This window comes from Heptranchias perlo, chromosome 4 (assembly GCF_035084215.1).
Source record: "Heptranchias perlo isolate sHepPer1 chromosome 4, sHepPer1.hap1, whole genome shotgun sequence".
In the NCBI taxonomy this organism is placed as follows: Eukaryota; Metazoa; Chordata; class Chondrichthyes; order Hexanchiformes; family Hexanchidae; genus Heptranchias; species Heptranchias perlo.
The window spans coordinates 118,636,448-118,658,917 of record NC_090328.1 but is presented as its reverse complement, the minus strand read 5'-3'; the positions used below and the strand labels follow the sequence as shown (position 1 = coordinate 118,658,917).

Genomic DNA, 22,470 nt, shown 5'->3' with positions numbered 1-22,470 from the left:
TCTCCATTTGCAAGGTTGACCACAATTCATTCAAGGTTATATCACTGAAATTACTTAGCCAGTATCAGTTGGGTGGACTCTTTAAAAAAAAATCCACGGAACAGGACAGCAGGAGGATATATACACAAAGAAGTCATTCCACACTAATTTCTTCTAACCTGGAGGCAAGAATTTACAAGTACCTGCCAATCTCCCAATCTTTTCTCAAAAACTGAAATTGACCTCTATTGATCTTAGTCTGTCCTATTAACAGCAATTAGACTCTGTGGTCTTAAAGGGACAGAACAGGCCAAGTCAAATAGAGCTGCTCTTTAGCAGAATACATTGTGCGTAATACATAGTGCAATACTCCTGTCAGCATAAAACGGCATATCATCTAACTTACTCTGAACGATGACACGAGATCTACAGTTATCCTACAACCATTTTGCCAAACAGAAGCAAAAATAAAAGCCCCAACTTTGGGCAAATGTAGGTAGGTAACTGAGAGCTACAGTAGGTAACATACCTGCTCCTAACATTACAGATGGATTACTGGTGTTGGTACAGCTGGTGATGGCAGCAATTACCACTGAACCATGGTGCAGCTCATACTCCTGTTCATTGTATTTAAATTTCACTTTTTCGTCTTGACGAGCTGATGGGATCTGGAATCCTTTAAATCCTTGCTAAAATTGAATGGCAGAGAGAGAGATATATATATATATACACATGTATATATGGAGGGAGAAAAATCTTTGGAAAGATTTCACTTAAGACAATAGAAATTTAATTTCAATATAACAACTTCATCTTTGATTAACTGTCCCTGGTGAAATTTCCCACAACCCCACTCGAACTTTCAAAGGGGTGTGATTAAACTTTAAAGAAAAAGGAGAGTGCAGATGCTTGTATTCCCTTGAGTGTATAAGATTAAGGGGTGATCTAATTGAGGTGTTTAAGATGATTAAAGGAGTTATTAGGGTGGATATAGAGAAACTATTTCCTCTGGCAGGAAAGTCCAGAACAAGGGGGCATAACCTCAAAATTAGAGCTAGGCCATTCAGGGGAGATGTCAAGAAGCACTTCTTCACACAAATTTTAAAACTGAGATTGATAGATTTTCATTAGGTAAGGGTATTCACAGTTATTGATCAAAGGCGAGTAGATGGAGTTAAGATACAGATCAGCCATGATCTAACTGAATGCAGGACAGGCTTGAGGAGCTGAATGGCCTATTCCTGTTCCTATGTTCCAGAGGGAGCATTTGCAATACAGAGCCATTTCATGCCACCCCCTCAAGTCAGTCTAAAATTAGTAAAACATTCTCATCTGAAAGAGACCATTCTTAGATTTAACTTTCATTTTCTTCACTGTGTTGATCCTACATTTAGAGTCCTCCCATTCTACAAGGAGGCGTTCCATTGACATCAGTAACCAGCTCCCTTGGAAGTCTGACAGATTGCTATCCAGACAGATCCCAGGTGCTAACATGGAACTGTCCCATCCAACAAAATTTAGCACTGGCCCAGCACAAATATTAAACCAAGGAACAATGCTATTTTTTTTTGGGGGGGGGGGGGGAAAGAGGGAGGGGAGGTGAAGGAAGAGAGAAGGAGAAGTATCTCATTGATTAAAAACTCCCCTCTTCTTTTAAATCCAACTAATATACTCATGCAAACAGATTTAACAAACATGTCTGGGAACTTTCAGAATTACTTAAGTGTTTCCAAGTGGTATGCAAGAATCTCAGGGTAATTAACAATGCATTCCCTTCTTAAGAATAGCCACATAAATGCAATAATTATTCAGAATGAGCAAGCATGGTTCAGGAAGACTGAGAAAATTCTGCAGTATCTTTCACTTCCTCTAAGATGCAGTCATATTGATACACATCTACTTGTGCTTGGTCTTAAATACAAGTGTTTTTTTTTAGTAAAATTGCAGTGCAAACAAGTTCACAAGATCGTTACTGATGAGGAAAGCCATTCGGCCCATCTTAATTCATCCATCCAGAGCAATTCTAACAACCCCCCATAGTAGCAACAATTGTTTTGTAAATAATTCCAGAGTTTTTGGCTCCACCACTCCAACTGGAAGTTTATTCCAAGTGTTGATCATTCTGTGAGAAGATGAATTTCTATGTATCAGTCCAAAAATTACCGTTTACTAGTTTGAACTTATGTCCCCTAGTTCTACTTCCACAGTTTAATTTAAAGTAATACTCCCGGTTATTTTTTTCTATACCCTTAACAATCATGTACGTCTACAAGATCACTTCTCCAATGCCTCCTTTCCAGGTTGAAAAGCCCAGGTTTCTCCAATCTTTCCACATTATTCAGACCACTGATACGGGATCAGTCAGGTGGCCCTTCTCTGCACTGCCTCTACCGTCTCTCTCGTTTCTTGACAACAAGACTGTTAATTATAGCCATGAGATTTATATCAATTAGTGTTAACTGTACTCAGGTGGTGTGTATTAATTGGAGACTCTTGTATCCATATATGAGAGCTTATTTAGGGTGTGGAGTGGGTAATGTGGATCTCTTGTGAATAAAGGCTTGGAAGCAACTGAAGACCAGGCTCAAGTATTCTATCCTTCACCACCAGGCTATCCAGTTATAACAGACTGGACGCAGTTTTCAAGGTGGAGTCTGAACAAAGCACTATACAGTTTGATCATTACCTCCTCTGACTTATATTCCATTGTTCTAGCTATGTAGTTCAACATCTTATTTGCTTTGTTGATTTTTGCTCTGCATTCATTGGACATGTTCAGCGTTGAATCTATTAAGACTCCCAAGTGTCTTTCAGCTTCATCCATAGCTATTTCAGAACACTCATGGAGTGCACGTGTCCTCTGATTAAGCTTCTGTGAAGTGCCTTGGAATATTTTTCGGTGTTAAGGGCGATATATAAATGCAAGTCGCCTATTTTACCTTTCTATGCATCTTGGCGAAATTTCATCTGCCATTGTTCTGCCCATTTTCATACCCTGTCCAACTCATTCTGTAGTTTCTGAACTACTTCTTCCCATTCCACTGCCCCTGTTAGTTTGGTAGCATCTGCAAATCTAACCACTTTGCATTTCTGAATTTATGCATTAGAAACAGTGATGGTCCCAGCACTGGGCCCTGGGGCATCCCACTCAGTATTCCCCAACCCGATATAACTGCTAAATAGAACACATAGTTTCCTACCCTTCAGCCAGTGTATGCCCAGCGTAAAACTTTCATCTTTTGGCATTTCCAGTGATAAACAGCATATTTAAAGCTCACCTTTGCAGTTAAACAACTTTCAAAATCTTTCTTCATACAGGACACAGCCACTTTGTCCTGAGGTCGTTTGGGACCGCTGCAGCACGATACCACGGTGCTAAGATCTAGTTCTACAATCTGCACACAACAAAAGATTTCACAGTTGCACAGTTTGGAAGAGCACAACTCAAAAAATGCAACATAAACTACATAAAATCAATGTTTCTGAACACAACATTCTTTGTTTTCTATGGAACATTTATTTGCATGACAGTCAAAGCACATTTAGCCTGTCACTATAGCAAATTCTTTTATAATCTGTCAACTTTTAGAACTTTGTTTATTTGTTAATTTTGCGCACTGTTAAGAGGTGTTATTGCTGGGGAACGGAACATTTTCCATTTTGGACACCCTGTATCCAAGCATCAAACCTCTCGCACAAAGCATGGTTAGATGCAGAGTAAAACTCCTGCTACTCTGTCCAATGACATGCCTCAGTCCCACTCAACCCCAGAAGAGCATCCCCTGAATTGTGCCTGTATGACAATTGCCAATCTTCTGTTTCAACCATTCCACGGCCTGAGTGAGATTGCCAAATTAGTGTCGGATTTAGCAACAGATTTGCTCTGCGGCATTGGCAACTGCAGCAAGATTTTGCAAACTCACTTTGCGCCAGGGCAGCTAGAAACCAGAGGAGGCTTTTACACCAGCAGTGTCAGCTGAGCTGGAACCCAAGTTCCAAAAGGTGGAAGACCAGTGTGCAACCCACATCACTAGTCTGTATCAACTTTTTAAAAATAATATTTTTATGCAGTACCTCAACCATCCATATTGAGCTACGTAACTATAAGAACATGAGAAATAGGGGCAGGAGTAGGCCATATCTTTCAGCAGTGTGGACACCGCAAAATATTAAAAGCCATTTTCACATCATATTAATAAAGTTTTCTTGTGGGTCATAGAAGTTAACCAAATCTCAATGTCTATGTGGATGATGATCATTTTAAAGTAAATGAATCACATTAAAGATTCAAATTAAATCTCAGACTGCAAAGAAGCCATCACTACGCTCTCCTAATAAGTAGGGACCATAGACATTGCTCACTCTATTAAGATACTCTTTTCTAAAAAAAAACACTCCCCATTATCCCAAAGTAGGGCTCCCTCAAGGAGAATAATTGCACTGCAAGATATGGTATTGAACCATACAGATCAGGATAGCCTCTAATCTACGCTGTTAGTTGGTCTCACTACAACTGGACTTTTATGTGGAGGAATAGAACAAGTCAGCCAAGGCTCCCACTCCTGATCACTATCCAGTGACCCCTGCTGTTGATGTTGGGAAAGAACAGAGTCAGGATTAGGCACTATTGTGCCCCATCCTTGCAGATAGTTTACTAATATGGTCTAGACTCAAATATAAAGAATGCTATTTGTGCCAGCAATGCCCATGAAACTCTACATCAGTATGAGTCACTCACTGCCTTGAGGTAAGACAGACTGTTTCCAATAGTTAAGGGGTCTAGAACAAGGGGCCATGGATACAAGATTAAACGCAAGAGATTTAGAACAGAGGGAAAGACAAGTTTCTTCATATAGAAGTTGCGAGTCTGTGGAATTCACTTCCAGGGTTAGTGGTTGAGGCATAAACTATGTCAACATTAAAGATTAGAATGGATAGTGGATAAAGGAAAAGGGGATAAAGTGATATGGGAACAAGGTGAGTAAATGTGATTAGAACTATTTGCTCATGTGGAGCGTAAACACCAACAGGCTGGTTGGGCCAAATGGCCTGGGATGTAACGTCTATGTGATAAAAGGAACGGGAGTTAAATTAGTGAAACATGTGACATAGTATATTAAAATACAGATATGTAGTGTGAATAATAGATGTATATGTCTGTGCAAATATTTTTATATAACGTGTATTTAATTGTATATTTTGTATAAAGATGTACAGTACTTACTGAATTTTATATTTATCTGGGTTACTTCCTGTGCTAGGTGGAACAAGCATGTGAAAGTAGATGTGCCACATAAGGCAAGAGTTTAGGAATTGTGGCTAAGTGGAAGACGTATTGTTTTCAAAGAGGCTGCAGACAATTTGGAGTTTGTGAAATTGAGTAAGTGTGAAATTGGATATGATGCTTGAATTGAGTGGCGAGAGATACAAAATGTTAAGAGGGGGAAAGAGGAGAAAAGAATGGGGCTACAGAGAAGGTGGCGGTGCAAACTGAGGAAACAGTTGGTGGTGGAAGTTGAATGTCGGAGTGGGGAAAGGTTTGGGCAAGGAAAAGAGGAGGAAGGACATTACGGAATCGAGAGAGTTCGATGACAGTTGAGTGGCGTCCACAGAAAAGGTGCTGGAATGAGGTGTGTGCAGGAAAGAGGGAGTTAGGGCAGTTACGAAGAGAATGCTAAGGGAAAGGGTAAGGAGGAAAATTAAAAATATATATTAATAAGCACCGGGGAAGTGAGTTTTGGAGGATGGGGAGTGTCAGGGTGTGCAGACTTTTTTAAAAAAGCACAAACACCAGGAATGGAACTAATGGAATATGCACAAACACGAAGCAGGACTAAAAAAAGAATACCATAAATGGGACCTCAAAAATAAAATCAAAGACAGGGAGTAGGAGCTCAAAATTTTTTTTTAAAACTGGCAATGGGACTAAAAAAAAACCCCCACAAATGCCAAGTTTTTAAAAGAAAGTACCGGGAGTGTGATATTTCAACAGGGAACTTGCAGGGGAGGCTAGCCCAAAGAGACTTTTTCTTATCCCCTCCCCATTTGCCCCACATTCACCCCTCCACCCTCACACCACCCTCCCCCCAATTACCCCTACAGTGTCCTCATCAACAGTGATTACTCTTCAAAAGTATTTCATTGGCTGTGAAGCACTTTAGGACATCATGAGGTCATGAAAGGCGCTATATAAATACAGGTTCTTTCTTTTCCTTCTTGCAGCACTCCAAACCAGTAACTTCCACCCTTATCTCCACAGCCTCAGCATTACCTGCAACTCCCATCTCCACCTCCCCCAACCCAAGTCACACCTCACTTAGAATTACTTGACAACACTGTAACTATAGACTCAAAGACTTGGGACTATTAAAAAAAAAGTCTATAATTTGACATTACAGGATCTCTCAGCACCCTGAGATTTCACCTGAACACACAGGGATCATTTTACCTGAGTAAACTCCGGATCCTGAGATGGATCACTGAAATCTCTGAACATTCCAACAGCTTTGAGATACCTCTCAATGTAACTCAGCTTATTTTCATCTCGACCTTAAACAAGGAAGAAAAATAGCAACAACATGGTAAACTGCTTCTGCTTTCTAGAAACAGGTAATACCTTTTAATCGTTAAAGGCAATTTTGGTAACAGAACACAAGAGGTGACACTTGCGCTAATAAGCAAACAAGTTCTGCAACAGAAATCCATCGATGAACCAGATTTAACTATATAATGACAAACAGTAACATGCTCTCAATACAGCTGACAGCTCTGTGGTTAAGTACCTTCGCTAATAAATAGTCACACATCAAATTTTCCCACAGGAGTAGCTTTTTGAATGCTTTTTTCTTTTAAAATGAGAATGCGACTTACTCCATTTCCCCACATTGAGGCTTCACTGGGCCACAAACCTCTCGTGGCTAGGGGGAACATAGGAACAGGAGTAGGCCATTCAGCACCTCAAGCATGTTCTGCCATTCAATTAGATCATGGCTGATCTGTCTCTTAACTCCGCCTTGGTTCTGTAACCCTTAATGCCCTTTGCCTAACAATTGACCCCCAGCCTGAACAACTTTTGGGATCCAGACTTCCACTACCCTTTGTGTGACATCAGCCTTAAACAGTCTTGTTCTAATTTTAAGGTTTTTCCCCCTTGTTCTAGACTTCCCCCACCAGAGGAAATAGTTTCTCTCCATCTACCCTATCAAATCCTTTAATCAATGGGTAGCCAGTTGACCTGTTCACAAGCTTCTGTCATTACAACTCTTTAACCAGGTTTCAGAGAGTGCAAACAACAGTAGCACGGTGATGACACTCCTCTGATTTTCTCCACCCCGGCTGCACAGAACACTGCCCTGTCAAGGTGTCATAATCTTCAGTTGCAGGGATTCTAAACTTCCATTTCAGATACCGGGCACAGGGGAGTTCTCCCCAGTGTCCTGGGCAAATATTTATCCCTCAACCAACATCACTAAAGCAGATGATCTGCCCATTTATCTCATTGCTGTTTAAAGGACTTTGCTGTGTGCAAATTGGCTGCTGCATTTGCCTACATTACAATAGTGACTACATGTCAAAAGCATTTAATTGGCTGCAAAGTGCTTTGGGACAACCTGAGATTGTGAAAGGTGCTATATAAATGTAATTTCGTTCCTTCACCAGAATTCCTGCTTTAAAAAAAAGCTTCAGAACTGAACTTAATAAATTTTGAGTGTCCAAAGTATAGCCTGAGCGCCATTGGGACCTAGAAGTTTGACTATCTGGCTCAAAGCCACAGGAACTGTGTGTATTTGGTATTTACGGTTGAGAAAGGCATGGATGTTAGGGAACTTGGGGAAATAAATAGTGATGTCTTGAGGAGTGTACATATTACAGAGAGGGAGGTGCTGGAAGTCTTAACGCGCATCAAGGTAGATAAATCTCCGGGACCTGATGAAATGTATCCCAGGACGTTATGGGAGGTTAGGGAGGAAATTGCGGGTCCCCTAGCAGAGATATTTGAATCATCCACCTCTACAGGTGAGGTGCCTGAAGATTGGAGGGTAGCAAATGTTGTGCCTTTGTTTAAGAAGGGCGGCAGGGAAAAGCCTGGGAACTACAGACCAGTGAGCCTGACATCTGTAGTGGGTAAGTTGTTAGAGGGTATTCTGAGGGACAGAATCTACAGGCATTTGGAGAGGCAGGGACTAATTAGGAACAGTCAGCATGGTTTTGTGAGAGGAAAATCATGTCTCACGAATTTGATTGAGTTTTTTGAAGGGGTAACCAAGAAGATAGATGAGGGCTGTGCAGTAGACGTGGTCTACATGGACTTCAGCAAAGCATTTGACAAGGTACCGCATGGTAGGTTGTTACATAAGGTTAAATCTCATGGGATCCAAGGTGAGGTAGCCAATTGGATACAAAATTGGCTTGACGACAGAAGACAGAGGGTGGTTGTCGAGGGTTGTTTTTCAAACTGGATGCCTGTGTCCAGCGGTGTGCCTCAGGGATCGGTGCTGGGTCCGCTGTTATTTGTTATTTATATTAATGATTTGGATGAGAATTTAGGAGGCATGGTTAGTAAGTTTGCAGATGACACCAAGATTGGTGGCATTGTGGACAGTGAAGAAGGTTATCTAGGATTGCAACGGGATCTTGATAAATTGGGCCAGTGGGCCGATGAATGGCAGATGGAGTTTAATTTAGATAAATGTGAGGTGATGCATTTTGGTAGATCGAATCGGGCCAGGACCTACTCCGTTAATGGTAGGGCGTTGGGGAGAGTTATAGAACAAAGAGATCTAGGAGTACAGATTCATAGCTCCTTGAAAGTGGAGTCACAGGTGGATAGGGTGGTGAAGAAGGCATTCAGCATGCTTGGTTTCATTGGTCAGAACATTGAATGCAGGAGTTGGGATGTCTTGTTGAAGTTGTACAGGGCATTGGTGAGGCCACACTTGGAGTACTGTGTACAGTTCTGGTCACCCTATTATAGAAAGGATATTATTAAACTAGAAAGAGTGCAGAAAAGATTTACTAGGATGCTACCGGGACTTGATGGTTTGACTTACAGGGAGAGGTTAGACAGACTGGGACTTTATTCCCTGGAGAGTAGGAGGTTAAGGGGTGATCTTATAGAAGTCTATAAAATAATGAGGGGCATAGATAAGGTCGATAGTCAAAATCTTTTCCCAAAGGTAGGGGAGTCTATAACGAGGGGGCACAGATTTAAGGTGAGAGGGGAGAGATACAAAAGGATCCAGAGGGGCAATTTTTTCACTCAAAGGGTGGTGAGTGTCTGGAACGAGCTGCCAGAGGCAGTAGTAGAGGCGGGTACAATTTTGTCTTTTAAAAAGCATTTGGACAGTTACATGGGGAAGATGGGTATCGAGGGATATGGGCCAAGTGCAGGCGATTGGGACTAGCTTAGTGGTATAAACTGGGCGACATGGACATGTTGGGCCGAAGGGCCTGTTTCCATGTTGTAACTTCTATGATTCTATGATTTGTATTTATACTTCTTATTCCATTAATTTCTACTGGTTACATTTCCTGCGCCCGAACGATTGGAAATGTCTGGTCTCAGCTCTGTTTCCACATTGACGGATAAATCTTCAGATATGTGTAAATTAATGGCAGCACTCACAAACGTTATATGATCCACAGTACACACTTAAAAAATTTGCACACGCATGCTATTAATGTGAAAAATACAACTCCTCCCAATAATAGGTTAATGCACTAGGAGAACTCTTATGATCTGGAATGCACCACCTGAAAGGGCGGTGGAAGCAGATTCAATAATAACTTTTAAAAGGGAATTGGATAAATACTTGAACGGGAGAAAATGTGCAGGGTTATGGGGAAAGAGCAGGGGAATGGGAATAATTGAAGAGCTCTTTCAAAGAGCCGGCATAGGCACGATGGCCCGAATGGCCTCCCTTCTGTGCTGTACGATTCTACGGATAGGTACACATCAGTACTTCAGCAGTAGAGTTACCTACTCTATTAAAGTATGGAAGATAACTAGGTGGAGACACATCCAGATTATTGCAATGTGCATTTAATATTAATTTTCACGTTCATACCAGTTTGTTCCAGGTACTTTATGCTTATTTTATCCACTGGAAAGAAAGCTGCTGTTGCCCCATACTCAGGACACATGTTGGCAATAGTTGCTCGATCAGCAATGGAGAGTTGCACCACACCTGGCCCAAAGAATTCAACAAATTTGCCCACAACCCCAACCTGGCGAAGATGCTTCAAAGAAGAAAAAAATAAAAACAAATTGTTTCAATGATCAAGTTAATAATCTTTGTTAACAATAGCTTAATTGTTCTGAAGTTGGTGCTAAGAACTAGTTTAAGACTTTTTAAAAAAAGTTTAAAAATATATAAAAAGTTACAATTAATTTAAAATACATACATACATACATATATATAAAATGCAAGTTACTAGGATTCTAACATTAAGCTTGAAATGCCTAATATACACTACCACAATACCTCCTCAGTTTTTGGAGGTATAGTGTACTTACTTTTGTGATTGTGAGGACTATATCTGTTGATGTTACCAAGGAGTCTGGGATTCCTACTAACTTATAGCCAACTACTGCAGGAAGGACCATGCTGATGGGCTGACCCAGCATTACTGCCTCGGCCTCAATGCCACCCACGCCTGCAAAAGAAGCAGTATTCACACCATCAGTGAGAATCCAGGACGTCACAGTTTTCAAACATTGGGTGCAGCAATACCCAGCTGGTAGGTGATGTTTCATAAGGTTGTGGGTTCAAGTCCCACTCCAGAGACTTGAACACATAATATAGGCAGACACTCCAATGTAGCACTGATGGAGTGCTGCACTATCGGAGGTGCTGTCTTTCGGATGAGACGTTAAACTGAAGCCCCGCCTACCCTCTCAGGTGGATGTAAAAGATCCCATGACACTATTTCGAAGAAGAGCAGGGCAGTTCTTCCCAGCGTCCTGTTCAATATTTATCTCAACCAACATCACTAAAACAGATTATCTGGTCATTATCAAATTGCTGTTTGTAGGACCTTGCTGTGCACAAACTGGCTGCCACGTTTCCCTACATGACAACAGCGACTACATTTCAAAAGTACTTCATTGGCTGTAAAGTAGCTTGGGACGTCCTGAGATCATGAAAAGTGCTATATAAATGCAAGTCTTTCTTTCTTTCTAGGATCTGGAGATGCCCCACACTAATCTGAAGTTCCAGTTGCTATCAACATCAATAAAGCCACTGAAAAACACGTGGCCTGCCTAAGTAATTTCCAGCTCAGGGCTCTAAGGCTGATAGTGTGCTCTTAAAGCGAGGATCTTGCCTAAAACGTAGTGCCCTCACGCTCCCCCCCACCGCCCCCACCCCCACCCCACTCCCGTCTGCTGATGCCCCCCCGAGACTCAGAAGTGGGGCTAGTACTTTGTACTCTCTCCTCATTTATTCAGTATCACAGGTTACTGAATACAGGCCTTCAAGATTAAGGGAAGCATAACTGTGCATGCAAGCACAAACTCCATGTTGGATGATTTAAATTAGACTGGCTTCAAATTTTTTCAGTGAGTGCACTACAAAATTAGGCAGATTAGATCAGTGCAGTCATCCAAGCAAAATGGCTTAGAATGACACTAAGAAAAAGTGAGTAGTCTGAAGTAGAGCAGACCCTCACTCGCCAGAAGCACATGTTGGAAAATTACACACGTGCAACCCATGATTTTCTATCCATTAAAGTGAATGCACAGAAAATCATGAGTTATGGTATGCAATTTCCTGACATGCGTGCCTGCCAGGCAAGGCTCCACGCCAGTAGTGCACAAGTGGAAAATTTATTCTTTAATGACTAAAATATTGGCTGAACTGACCGGCCCAAAATTTTATTTTGCAGAACGACTGGGAGTTTCACACACTTGTAAAAACCAAGGCGCACACACAAACCATCAATTCTTGCGCATGTGGTATTGAGGAATTGATTGACGCACTTAAGATTTTAATCAAGCAATATGCGCTCGTAGAATGAAACTGAATATTTCACTGGCAATCGAGTACCAGATACTTTTTAAGCTTGTCTTGACTTTTTCATGCCTGCAGCACGTGGAAGTGTAGTTGTTGCAAGTTTCAGGTCTAGCTCAGCTATTCTCTTGGGGATGGTAGTCCCATAAGCAGTCTGTGCATCTTATATTCAGGTGTGTAGCCGTAACTAATATTTAATTGTACGCTAGCATAAATCAGGAGTGTAACAATAGCACCTCCTTGTGATATGAACTGAATGTTATGTCTTTCACATTTGCCCTTACATGCATTTCTCAAATCGTGCCTTGATGGACTGAAAAACACTTTAGTCAGACGAGGCCTGAGGCACATAATTAAAGTGCTTTATTTTGAAGACATCAAGTGAACATTCAGATGAACAGCCGTAAATAAACTTCACTTATTTCACTCAATTTTCACTTCTTTCCTTGAAAAATGAGAAAATATAATGAACCACACATCCTGTCCCTTCCATGGGAAGGCAGACTTGTTTTTAGCATTATCATTCTTGCTGGACAATTTCTAACTGCAAAAAAGGGAATTGGATAAGTACTTGAAGGAAAAAAAATTGCAGGGCTACGGGGAAAGGGCAGGGGAATGGGATTAGCAGGATTGCCAAATGGCCTCTTTCTGTGCTATAACCATTCTATGATTCTATGAAAAACTGAACTGTACCTTTGCTTCCAGCTCCAGGTCTAAACCTTGCAGGCTCCTGTTTAAAACCTGACTGCCTGCCCGTGTGTCTCTTTCCTTTTATTTTCGCTGTGCTCACACAAAGTCGAAAGTCGGTACCAATCTGACTTCTTCCCCATTCAGTGATTCGCCATTAGACCAGTCAATAAAAATGACAACTATAGGTTCTCTGCAGACACCGCATGAATGGGTCATCCCAATGATAAGAAGTGTGAATGTTCACTGGAATGTCCAGTCAAACTTTCATTGTCTAAGGCATTCTTGTTCAGATGTTTCATCTGAATCCTTATCTAAATTTCCCAGCTATACTGTTCTATGAATTTAACCCCTCGAGAGCTACATTTAACTTAATAGTAGCACTTTTAAGAAATTACATACACCAAGATCCTCCCATGAAAGAATAGTCGTAAATCCTGAAATGTGACTGTAGTATCTAACATTCGTTGGGATTATGGAACTGTTCTCTGTAAAACCAGTCCAAGACATTTGCTGTAAATGGTTTGTAAATGGCTGAGTAGAGAATGATGAGTTTTGACTAAAAAAAAACCTACAATATTCAGAAGATTTTAAAAATACTGTTGAAATTTAAAACATACCTCTTAAGCAACACCAAATCTAAACCGTTTTTGTCAGAACATAAAGTTAATCACAGAATCATAGAATGATATAGCACAGGAGGTGGCCATTTAGCCCATCGTGCCTTTGCCAGTTCTTTGAAAAATGTATCCAATTAGTCACACTCCCCTGCTCTTTCCCCATAGCCCTGCAAAATTTTCCCCTTCAAGTATTTAAACAATTCCCTTTTGAAAGTTATTATTGAATCTGCTTCCACCACCCTTTCAGGCAGTGCATTCCAGATCATAACAACTCGCTGCGTAAATTTATTTTTCCTCATGTCGCCTCTGGTTCTTTTGCCAATTACCTTAATCTGTGTCCTCTGGTTACTGACCCTTCTGTCACTGGAAACAGTTTCTCCTTATTTATTCTATTATAACCCTTCACGCTTTTGAACACTTCTATCAAATCTCCCCTTAACCTTCTCTGGTCTAAGGAAACTCTTTCCTGCAAAGATAATACTATTAAATCCCAGTCATAATCTTTAGATAAGGCAAACGTCTAGCAGGTGACAATATTTTGCTTACCCCAGCCAAGCACTCCAAGGCCATCGATCATTGTTGTGTGAGAATCCGTACCCACTAGACTGTCGGGGTAGTAGCATCCATCCTGATCAAATACCACCCTTGCTAAATATTCCAAATTCACCTGATGGATGATTCCTGAGCCAGGAGGAATGATCCTCATGTTTCGAAAAGCTTTAGAGCCCCACTTTGGTTTAAAGAAAAAGGTGAAAAAAGATTTTAAAGCTGCAGAGATGGTTAACTCGACAACATACATAATTAGCTAAATGACTGCTTACAATCCCTATTCCTTTAAATTGCTGCTAATGTTGATTCATGGGCACAAACGAGTACCCGATGGGAAACAATATGTTGGAGCTTCGAATCACTGTCGACCAAAGTACTGTTTTGTTGGTGATTTCAATCCCTTCCCTTCTCCTGCAGGTACTGACTCCGCTGGGGTCCAAGTGGCCACCTTTTAAGTATGAGCACAGACAGTTCTGGCAGGCTCTGTGACTGTGAGGGTATCACAGCTGTGCCCAACTCTTTCCTCATGGAAAATGCACATGTGTGGTTGTCTAACAGAAGTCAGTGGCTAGCAAGCAGGAGCAGGAATTGTGACTGATTTTCTCCCCCCCCTCTAGCACAGAGGTGTCCCAAACCAATTTTAGCCTCCCGAATAACAACCTGGCTGAGATCAGCCAACTCTAAGACTGGGCACTGACGCTGGTACTTCCTGGCTTCTATAGCTCAGCTGCCTTTACCAGCTAAGCCACTGAGCAAGCTCAAGAGTATATTTCTTTATATATGATTTTATCAAATATCAGCACCGACTATCAAACCCAACTGCTGGGAAGCAGGAAGGAAGTTCTAGTATTACCGAGATAATCAAAAATTTATAAGATTGTCTTTTCCCAAGCTTTTATATTCTGCTGTAAACATACTCGAGTACAGCTCATGAGCTTTTCTGTTATCTTGTGCTTATTCTCCATCGTGGGTGGAAATGGAAGAGTTTCAGAATTCTGGTTCCCCCCCTTGGAGAATCTTTATTTCAGTTCATAAGGTCAAGACCGTAATGCACTAGATTGTTCTTTCCCGGCACATGGAACAGTAAAAGACATTTTACTGCAGAACATTTGATAAACCACACAAAATAAGGTACCTTCAAAAACTCAAATCTTTCTTGGTTTCTTTCAAATTCAATTTCTTGGTTTTTTTGCAAGCTGTCTGGCCTGGGGGGAAAAAAAATCAGAACTAGATGAGTTTCAGCACCAAAACATTTGTCACAAATTTATCACAAGTAAGTACGCAAATATATCTAATAAAGTTACCTAAGTAAAGTGGGAGGGAGGAAACACTACAATATACTATGCAGCTTTACAGTGAAAGAATGAACATCATAGATAGGTCCCATCCAGAGCACTAATCCAGAAGCAACACATAACGTACTAAGTTCCCAGGACCTCAACATATTTTATTTTCCCGATTACCCCGCAACGGAAGAGAGAATGATATTGTGGCATTTCAATTAATGCTGGTTATTACAGTATGATCTGTTATTCAGTTTCACAACACGAACGTCCAGCAACAATTTGCTAATATCCTAGGAAGTAAAAGTTCAGTTAAACCATAAGAACCACAATGGTTTTGAGTGGATTGTATTTCTTCCTATTCTATTAAAATGACCAATTTAGGCCACAAAATAGTAATGCAGAGGAATTGTACATAGTTCAATAAAAGAATGCCCTCAAATGGGTTAATTTCAGAAAATGCAAATTCCATAGGGCCCTGGATGCCTCTCATGCCACTTTCACCTTGAGGGAATAGCACCTATGTCTGCAATGGAGCTCTCCCAGTATCAATGGCACACTCAAAAAGACGATTTCCAGAGGTCCAATGATTTTGCAAAACCAGAGTTTTTGTGAGCCTTGAAATCTGATGTCGGATTACATGCTCCCTGTTCTAGCCCACTAAACACACCAAACCAGTTGGTAGGTCTGCAAGCTTGTGTCACAATGCTAGCTCATGCAATGACACAAGCATACCAGTGTACAGAACCGAGTTTGCTTCATTTACCAGGCTTGCCCATTTCTAAACTATCTTGATGTGTTTTTTTTTGCTATAATTTCGTATAAATAAGACCAAATGCTAAAATAATAATGAAGTTGTTTCCCTCCCCTGATGTTTCCTGGGTTTTTGCTGCTGTGCCTTAGTCTCACTCCAAAACTTCCACCATGAGTGGGCGCTTTTATCTCTATTTGATCCTCTAGGACTCATGTCACTTGACCCATGCTGCATATGTAATGCCGGGATGGTTTAGCTAACCTATTGCCAGCTTTGATGGCTTCCGTTCAATCATAATTCCACCCTCTTCCTCTTTTGTCACATATAGCAGATTCTTTGATCTTTCCTAGAACATAGCATGTCAATGCAAATGGGAAAAAAAGCTTTAGTCCACAAGCCCATGTTTATGAAGTTCTTCTTATTGATATTTAACAGTTAAGTTTAGCATATCAAAATCTTGGATTCAAAAGCAGCTGCATAATTTCCACATCACAAGAATCGTTCTTTCAATAATTCCCCAAATCAGCAAGGCGCTTATTGTGCGCAAACTGCCAGAAACTACGTGCAAACTGTAATGAATTTAAAATGTCAGAAAAAAAACTTTAATTTCAGAAAGAAGGTTGCATACATCTGTTCAAACAAGTTCTCTGATGTGATTGTAAATATAGATTAGCAGTATTCAATTTAGCCTATCAGCAGCATTCTGTAATTAAATATACACATTATCCTATTTTTCTACTTTCCCCAAGGAGCCATTTGCACTTCAACACAGCGCATACATCAAAGTGAGCCTGCTAGCTGAAAAAAAACTGGCAAGTGCATAGATCAAGTCTATATTAAAAAAAAGCAAAGCAAGTCACGCAAATCCAAACTAAAACCACTATAAACAGATTAATGGTTTTAGGAAACTAGCCATATTTGTGTGACCACAAAACAGATGGCCATTTTTTTTCCAAGGAAACAAACATCACAGGTTAAAAGAGCACAAGCACTTGCCTAATCTACACTAAAGTCCAACCAAGGGGTAATGTGCTGTATTACTTTTAGAAAAGGGAATACGATCCCCCTGGTGACCCCCAACTTAGAATTATGAAGATTCACACGTAAGCAAACCCCACAACCAAATGACATTTCCATGGGCTATAAATAATGCAAGTGATTTGCTATTCCTCAGAAACCTGCATTTTCACTGCTTCTGGAACATCCTATGCAAATCTGTGACACATGGGCAGCAAATAATGCTACACACAATAAGTAGAAGTGCAGTAATTGTTGCACGATGTTGCGCCAGGCCAAATTCAACAATTTTTTTTCCTCCTCATTCTTAGGAAGACCACCTAATTTTCAATTCACTGTAAAATCAAATAAATGCAGGTATTTTATATACAATCGTAATTGTTTTGTGCATTACAAAAGGTGACAATTGAGTTACAAAGCAGTTACACAACCATTATAATTTATTGTTAATTAATTTTGAATACAAGAGCAAGGCTGAAATTTTTAAACCTCATCTCAAGTAATCATTTTAAAATGACCCGCTGTCCCTTTATCATTCTACATCTACAGCGGAATCTTGTTCTATGTACTAAGGACACCCAATTTAAGACATGGAACAGGACTGACTGTGCCATTACTTGCTATGCAAGGAGCAGAAACGGTGCTTAGCAACAATATTCATGTGTCACTGAAGTAACAAGAACCTTTTATTAAAAAGAAATCAGGACTACGCATATCTGGATTTAACTACATGCTGGCTGATCACCAATAAATACTGGCTGATCATGTAATGCCTGTGATGTGATTACAAATAACTATATTTCTTTCCATCCATAGTAATTAAAAATCTTGCATCTGCTCACACTTTGTCTGCACCAGTCACTTGACTTCCTGTTGTCAGTGTGTCAACTTTCTCATTATAATTTCCAATGTTCACATTTAATATGGGATTCACCTATGTAAACTCAGCATGCCATTATTAGAGCCTGGTTGCTGTGCGGCTTTGTGCCCAGTCTGAACATGCTCAGGGATGTTCTCTCTGCAAATTTTCAGAGCCAAGGGCCACCATCTTGGATTTTCAGCAGCTATAATTCCATCATACATTCTTCATGGCAATTTTTCATTTTTATTAAAACATTTTAATTATTTGCCTTTGTTATGGAATTTATCAGCTTTATCCTTGCTTTCCACAGTGTCAAACGTAATATAAAAATAATCAGATTTTACGCTCTCTCCCTGCATCTCCACATCTCTGAAGTAACAGTCAATTAATGACCAACTTAAGCACACTCCTTGAAATCACTCCAGTTAGATGAACCATCGATTCATTAAAGCATTCTCCACTTCTGGCCCATCTATGAGCATGCAGTGGAACTGAAGATTAAAACTGGATGTTGCTTCTCATACTGAAAGTGAAATCAAACTCCCCATCCCCCCCTCAATCCCGAATGTGAATCCCTCCGCCATCGAGCACAAATTATAGACTCTCCCCATTAAGCTTGAATTAAGGAATGATGTATAAAGCTCTAAGACTGTTTTCCCACTGTCCTGTATTTTGAAGCATAATTACCAGAGTTAAATTACAGCAAGTTATTGATTCAACCTTTGACCATTAATTTGAGTTTTTTTTATTATTCGTTCATGGGATGTGGGCATTGCTGGCAAGGCCAGCATTTATTGCCCATCCCTAATTGCCCTTGAGAAGGTGATGGTGAGCCGCCTTCTTGAACTGCTGCAGTCCGTGTGGTGAAGGTTCTCCCACAGTGCTGTTAGGAAGGGAGTTCCAGGATTTTGAACCAGCGACGACGAAGGAACGGCGATATATTTCCAAGTCAGGGTGGTGTGTGACTTGGAGGGGAACGTGCAGGTGGTGTTGTTCCCATGTGCCTGCTACCTTTGTGCTTCTAGGCAGTAGAGGTCGCGGGTTTGGGATGTGCTGTCGAAGAAGCCTTGGCGAGTTGCTGCAGTGCATCCTGTGGATGGTACACGCTGCAGCCACTGTGCGCCGGTAGTGGAGGGAGTGAATGTTTAGGGTGGTGGATGGGGTGCCAATCAAGCAGGCTGCTTTGTCCTGGATGGTGTCGAGCATCTTGAGTGTTGTTGGAGCTGCACTCATCCAGGCAAGAGGAGAGTATTCCATCACACTCCTGACTTGTGCCTTGTAGATGGTGGAAAGACTTTGGGGAGTCAGGAGATGAGTCACTCGCCACAGAATATCCAGCCTCTGACCTGCTCTTGTAGCCACAGTATTTATGTGGCTGGTCCAGTTAAGTTTCTGGTCAATGGTGACCCCCAGGATGTTGATGGTGGGGGATTTGGCAATGGTAATGGTGTTGAATGTCAAGGGGAGGTGGTTAGACGCTCTCTTGTTGGAGATGGTCATTGCCTGGCACAAATATTACTTGCCACTTATGAGCCCAAGCCTGAATGTTGTCCAGGTCTTGCTGCACGCGGGCACGGACTGCTTCATTATCTGAGGGGCTGCGAATGGAAGTGCAATCATCAGCGAACATCCCCATTTCTGACCTTATGACGGAGGGAAGGTCATTGATAAAGCAGCTGAAAGTGGATGAGCCTAGGACACTGCCCTGAGGAACTCATGCAGCAATGTCCTGGGGCTAATATGATTGGCCTCCAAACAACCACTACCATCTTCCTTTGTGCTAAGTATGACTCCAGCCACTGGAGAGTTTTCCCCCTGATTCCCATTGACTTCAATTCTACTAGGACTCCTTGGTGCCACACTCGGTCAAATGCTGCCTTGATGTCAAGGGCAGTCACTCTCACCTCACCTCTGGAATTCATGTCCATGTTTGGACCAAGGCTGTAATGAGGTCTGGAGCAGAGTGGTCTTGGCGGAACCCAAACTGTGCATCGGTGAACAGATGCTGCTTGACAGCACTGTCGACGACACCTTCCATCACTTTGCTGATGATTGAGAGTAGACTGATGGGGCGGTAATTGGACAGATTGGATTTGTCCTGCTTTTTGTGGACAGGACATACCTGGGCAATTTTCCACATTGTCGGGTAGATGCCAGTGTTGTAGCCGTACTGGAACAGCTTGGCTAGAAGCGCAGCTAATTCTGGAGCACAAGTCTTCAGCACGACAGCCGGGATGTTGTCGGGGCCCATAGCCTTTGTGGTATCCAGTGCACTCAGCCGTTTCTTGATATCACATGGAGTGAATCGAATTGGCTAAAGACTGGCTTCTGTGATGGTGGGGATATTGGGAGGAGGCCGAGAAGTATCATCCTCTCGGCACTTCTGGCTGAAGATGGTTGCAAACGCTTCAGCCATGTCTTTTGCACTCACGTGCTGGATTCTGCCATCATTGAGGATGGGGATGTTTACAGAGCCTCCTCCTCCCAGTTAGTTGTTTAACTGTCCATCACCATTCACGACTGGATGTGGCAGGACTGCAGAGCTTCGATCTGATCCGTTGGTTGTGGAATCGCTTAGCTCTGTCTGTAGCATGTTGCTTCCGCTGTTTAGCATGCATGTAGTCCTGTGTTGTAGCTTCACCAGGTTGGCACCTCATTTTCAGGTATGCCTGGTGCTGCTCCTGGCATGCTCTTCTACACTCCTCAATGAACCAGGGTTAATCCCCTGGCTTGTTGGTAATGGTAGAGTGAGGAATATGCCATGAGGTTACAGATTGTGCTGGAATACAAATCTGCTGCTGATGGCTCACTGCGCCTCATGGATGCCCAGTTTTGAGCTGCTAGATCTGTTCTGAATCTATCCTATTTAGCACGGTGGTAGTGCCACACAACACGTTGGACGGTGTCCTTTTCGGGACTTTGTCTCCACAAGGACTGTGCAGTGGTCACTCCTACCAATACGGACAGATGCATTTGCGACAGGTAGATTGGTGAGGACGAGGTCAAGTAGGTTTTTCCCTTGTGTTGGTTCGCTCACCACCTGCCGCAGACCCAGTCTGGCAGCTATGTCCTTCAGGACTCGGCCAACTCAGTCAGTCGTGGTGCTACCAAGCCACTCTTGTTGATGGACATTGAAGTCCACCACCTAGAGTACATTTTGTGCCCTTGCTACCCTCAGTGTTTCCTCCAAGTGGTGTTCAACATGGAGGAGACTGATTCATCAGCTGAGGGAGGGTGGTAGGTGGTAATCAGCAGGAGGTTTCCTTGCCCATGTTTGACCTGATGCCATGAGATTTCATGGGGTCCGGAGTCCATGTTGAGGACTCCCAGGGTCACTCCTTCCTGACTGTATATCACTGTACCACCACCTCTGGTGGGACAGGACATACCCAGGGATGGTGATGGAAGAGTCTGGGACGTTGGCTGAAAGATATGATTCTGTGAGTATGGCTATGTCAGGCTGTTGCTTCACTATCTCCCAATTTTGGCTCAAATCCCCAGATGTTAGTGAGGAGAACTTTGCAGGGTCGCCTGGACTTGGTTTGCCTTTGTCGTGTCCGGTGCCTAGTGGTCCGATGCCAGGTGATCCGTCCAGCTTTATTCTTATTATGACTTTTCGCAGCGAGATTTTACAACTGAGTGGCTTGCTCGGCCATTTAAGAATCAACCACATTGCTGTGGGTCTGGAGTCACATATAGGCCAGATCGGGTAAGGACGGCAGGTTTCCTTCCTTAAAGGACATTAGTGAACCGGATGGGCTTTTACGACAATCCAGTAGTTTCACGGCCACCATTACTAGTTGATACTATTTTTTTTATTATTCTAGATTTTTATTTAATTAATTGAATTTAAATTCCCCAGCTGCCGTGGCGGGATTTGAACTCATGACTCTGGATTATTAGTCTAGGCCCTTGGGTTACTAATCCAGTAACATAACCACCATGCTACCGTACCCAGAACTTTTACTTTTGTGTCATTGTCCGTACAGCTTCCCAATGTTCGAAGGATTTATGCACTATTAGAAAGAGTTCTACAACGTCACATTTGGCGTATATTATACGACTGACTATAAACATTTAAAGGTAATGCAACAAACTGCATTATTTGCATCATAATGTCCAAAATTTGGCACTTTTGATTAAAACTGTAATCAAACCGGATAAAATTAGACAATTAAGATCACTTTCACCCACTTGATAGCATTAATTTACAGAACTTGCCTTTTTTGAAGTTGACAAAGTAATTCAAAATCCTTTGCAAACTGAGGACACTCCTGAAACAGGAGCTACTGGCATTTTATCATTACAACTTACCACCTGTTAAAATCTACTTGGATGGAGTGATCAATAACCAAGTCTGCAGGACAAATAGGGTTGATTTTCTCTGGATCTCCTCCCAGTTTTTTCACAGCATCACGCATAGCAGCAAAGTCCACCACTGCAGGCACACCACTGTGGGGGAAGTGAATATTCACAGGTGTCAAATTCATTTCATAGAACATGTCCGTTATAAAACCATGCCCAACCTTTCTTTTCTCTTCAATGACAGGAAAATAAATTATGGATTAGACATATCTTAATTTTACCAATAGATTGAAAAATTCCCTGCGGTCCAAAGTCCAGGACCTGCTTTTTTAGGATACAGGTCCTGGAAAAGATATCTTGATAAAGACCACAGGACCTATAAAGGAAATGGGAATGCCACATT

At 41.7% G+C, this 22,470-nt stretch overlaps 2 protein-coding genes across 11 annotated transcripts in view; one reads left to right on the top strand and one right to left on the bottom strand.

Annotated features, from left to right (window-relative positions):
* The window catches only part of LOC137321234 (antiviral innate immune response receptor RIG-I-like), a 131,416-nt gene extending 119,004 nt beyond the window's left edge, over window positions 1-12,412 (top strand). For 3 of the 10 annotated variants that reach the window (XR_010962756.1, XR_010962749.1, XR_010962750.1), the window contains one exon: window positions 3,298-3,334. Coding sequence is in view for 3 of the 10 variants with exons in the window: in XM_067983559.1 (XP_067839660.1) it covers window positions 11,163-11,246 (84 nt within the window). In the remaining 7 variants the exon portion in view is untranslated. Of the gene's footprint in view, window positions 1-3,297; window positions 3,485-5,240; window positions 5,360-10,049; window positions 10,069-11,162 lie in introns of those variants that run through there. The other 7 variants (XM_067983559.1, XM_067983558.1, XR_010962754.1 and 4 more) reach the window with 6 other exon arrangements.
* The window catches only part of aco1 (aconitase 1, soluble), a 62,823-nt gene that overhangs the window by 24,190 nt on the left and 16,163 nt on the right, over window positions 1-22,470 (bottom strand). The window contains exons 4-11 of the mRNA XM_067983563.1: window positions 22,077-22,214; window positions 14,982-15,051; window positions 13,844-14,027; window positions 10,496-10,635; window positions 10,047-10,218; window positions 6,428-6,528; window positions 3,258-3,374; window positions 509-668 (exon numbers count right to left, since the gene is read on the bottom strand). Coding sequence (XP_067839664.1) covers window positions 509-668; window positions 3,258-3,374; window positions 6,428-6,528; window positions 10,047-10,218; window positions 10,496-10,635; window positions 13,844-14,027; window positions 14,982-15,051; window positions 22,077-22,214 — 1,082 coding nt within the window. The remainder of the gene's footprint in view (window positions 1-508; window positions 669-3,257; window positions 3,375-6,427; window positions 6,529-10,046; window positions 10,219-10,495; window positions 10,636-13,843; window positions 14,028-14,981; window positions 15,052-22,076; window positions 22,215-22,470) is intronic.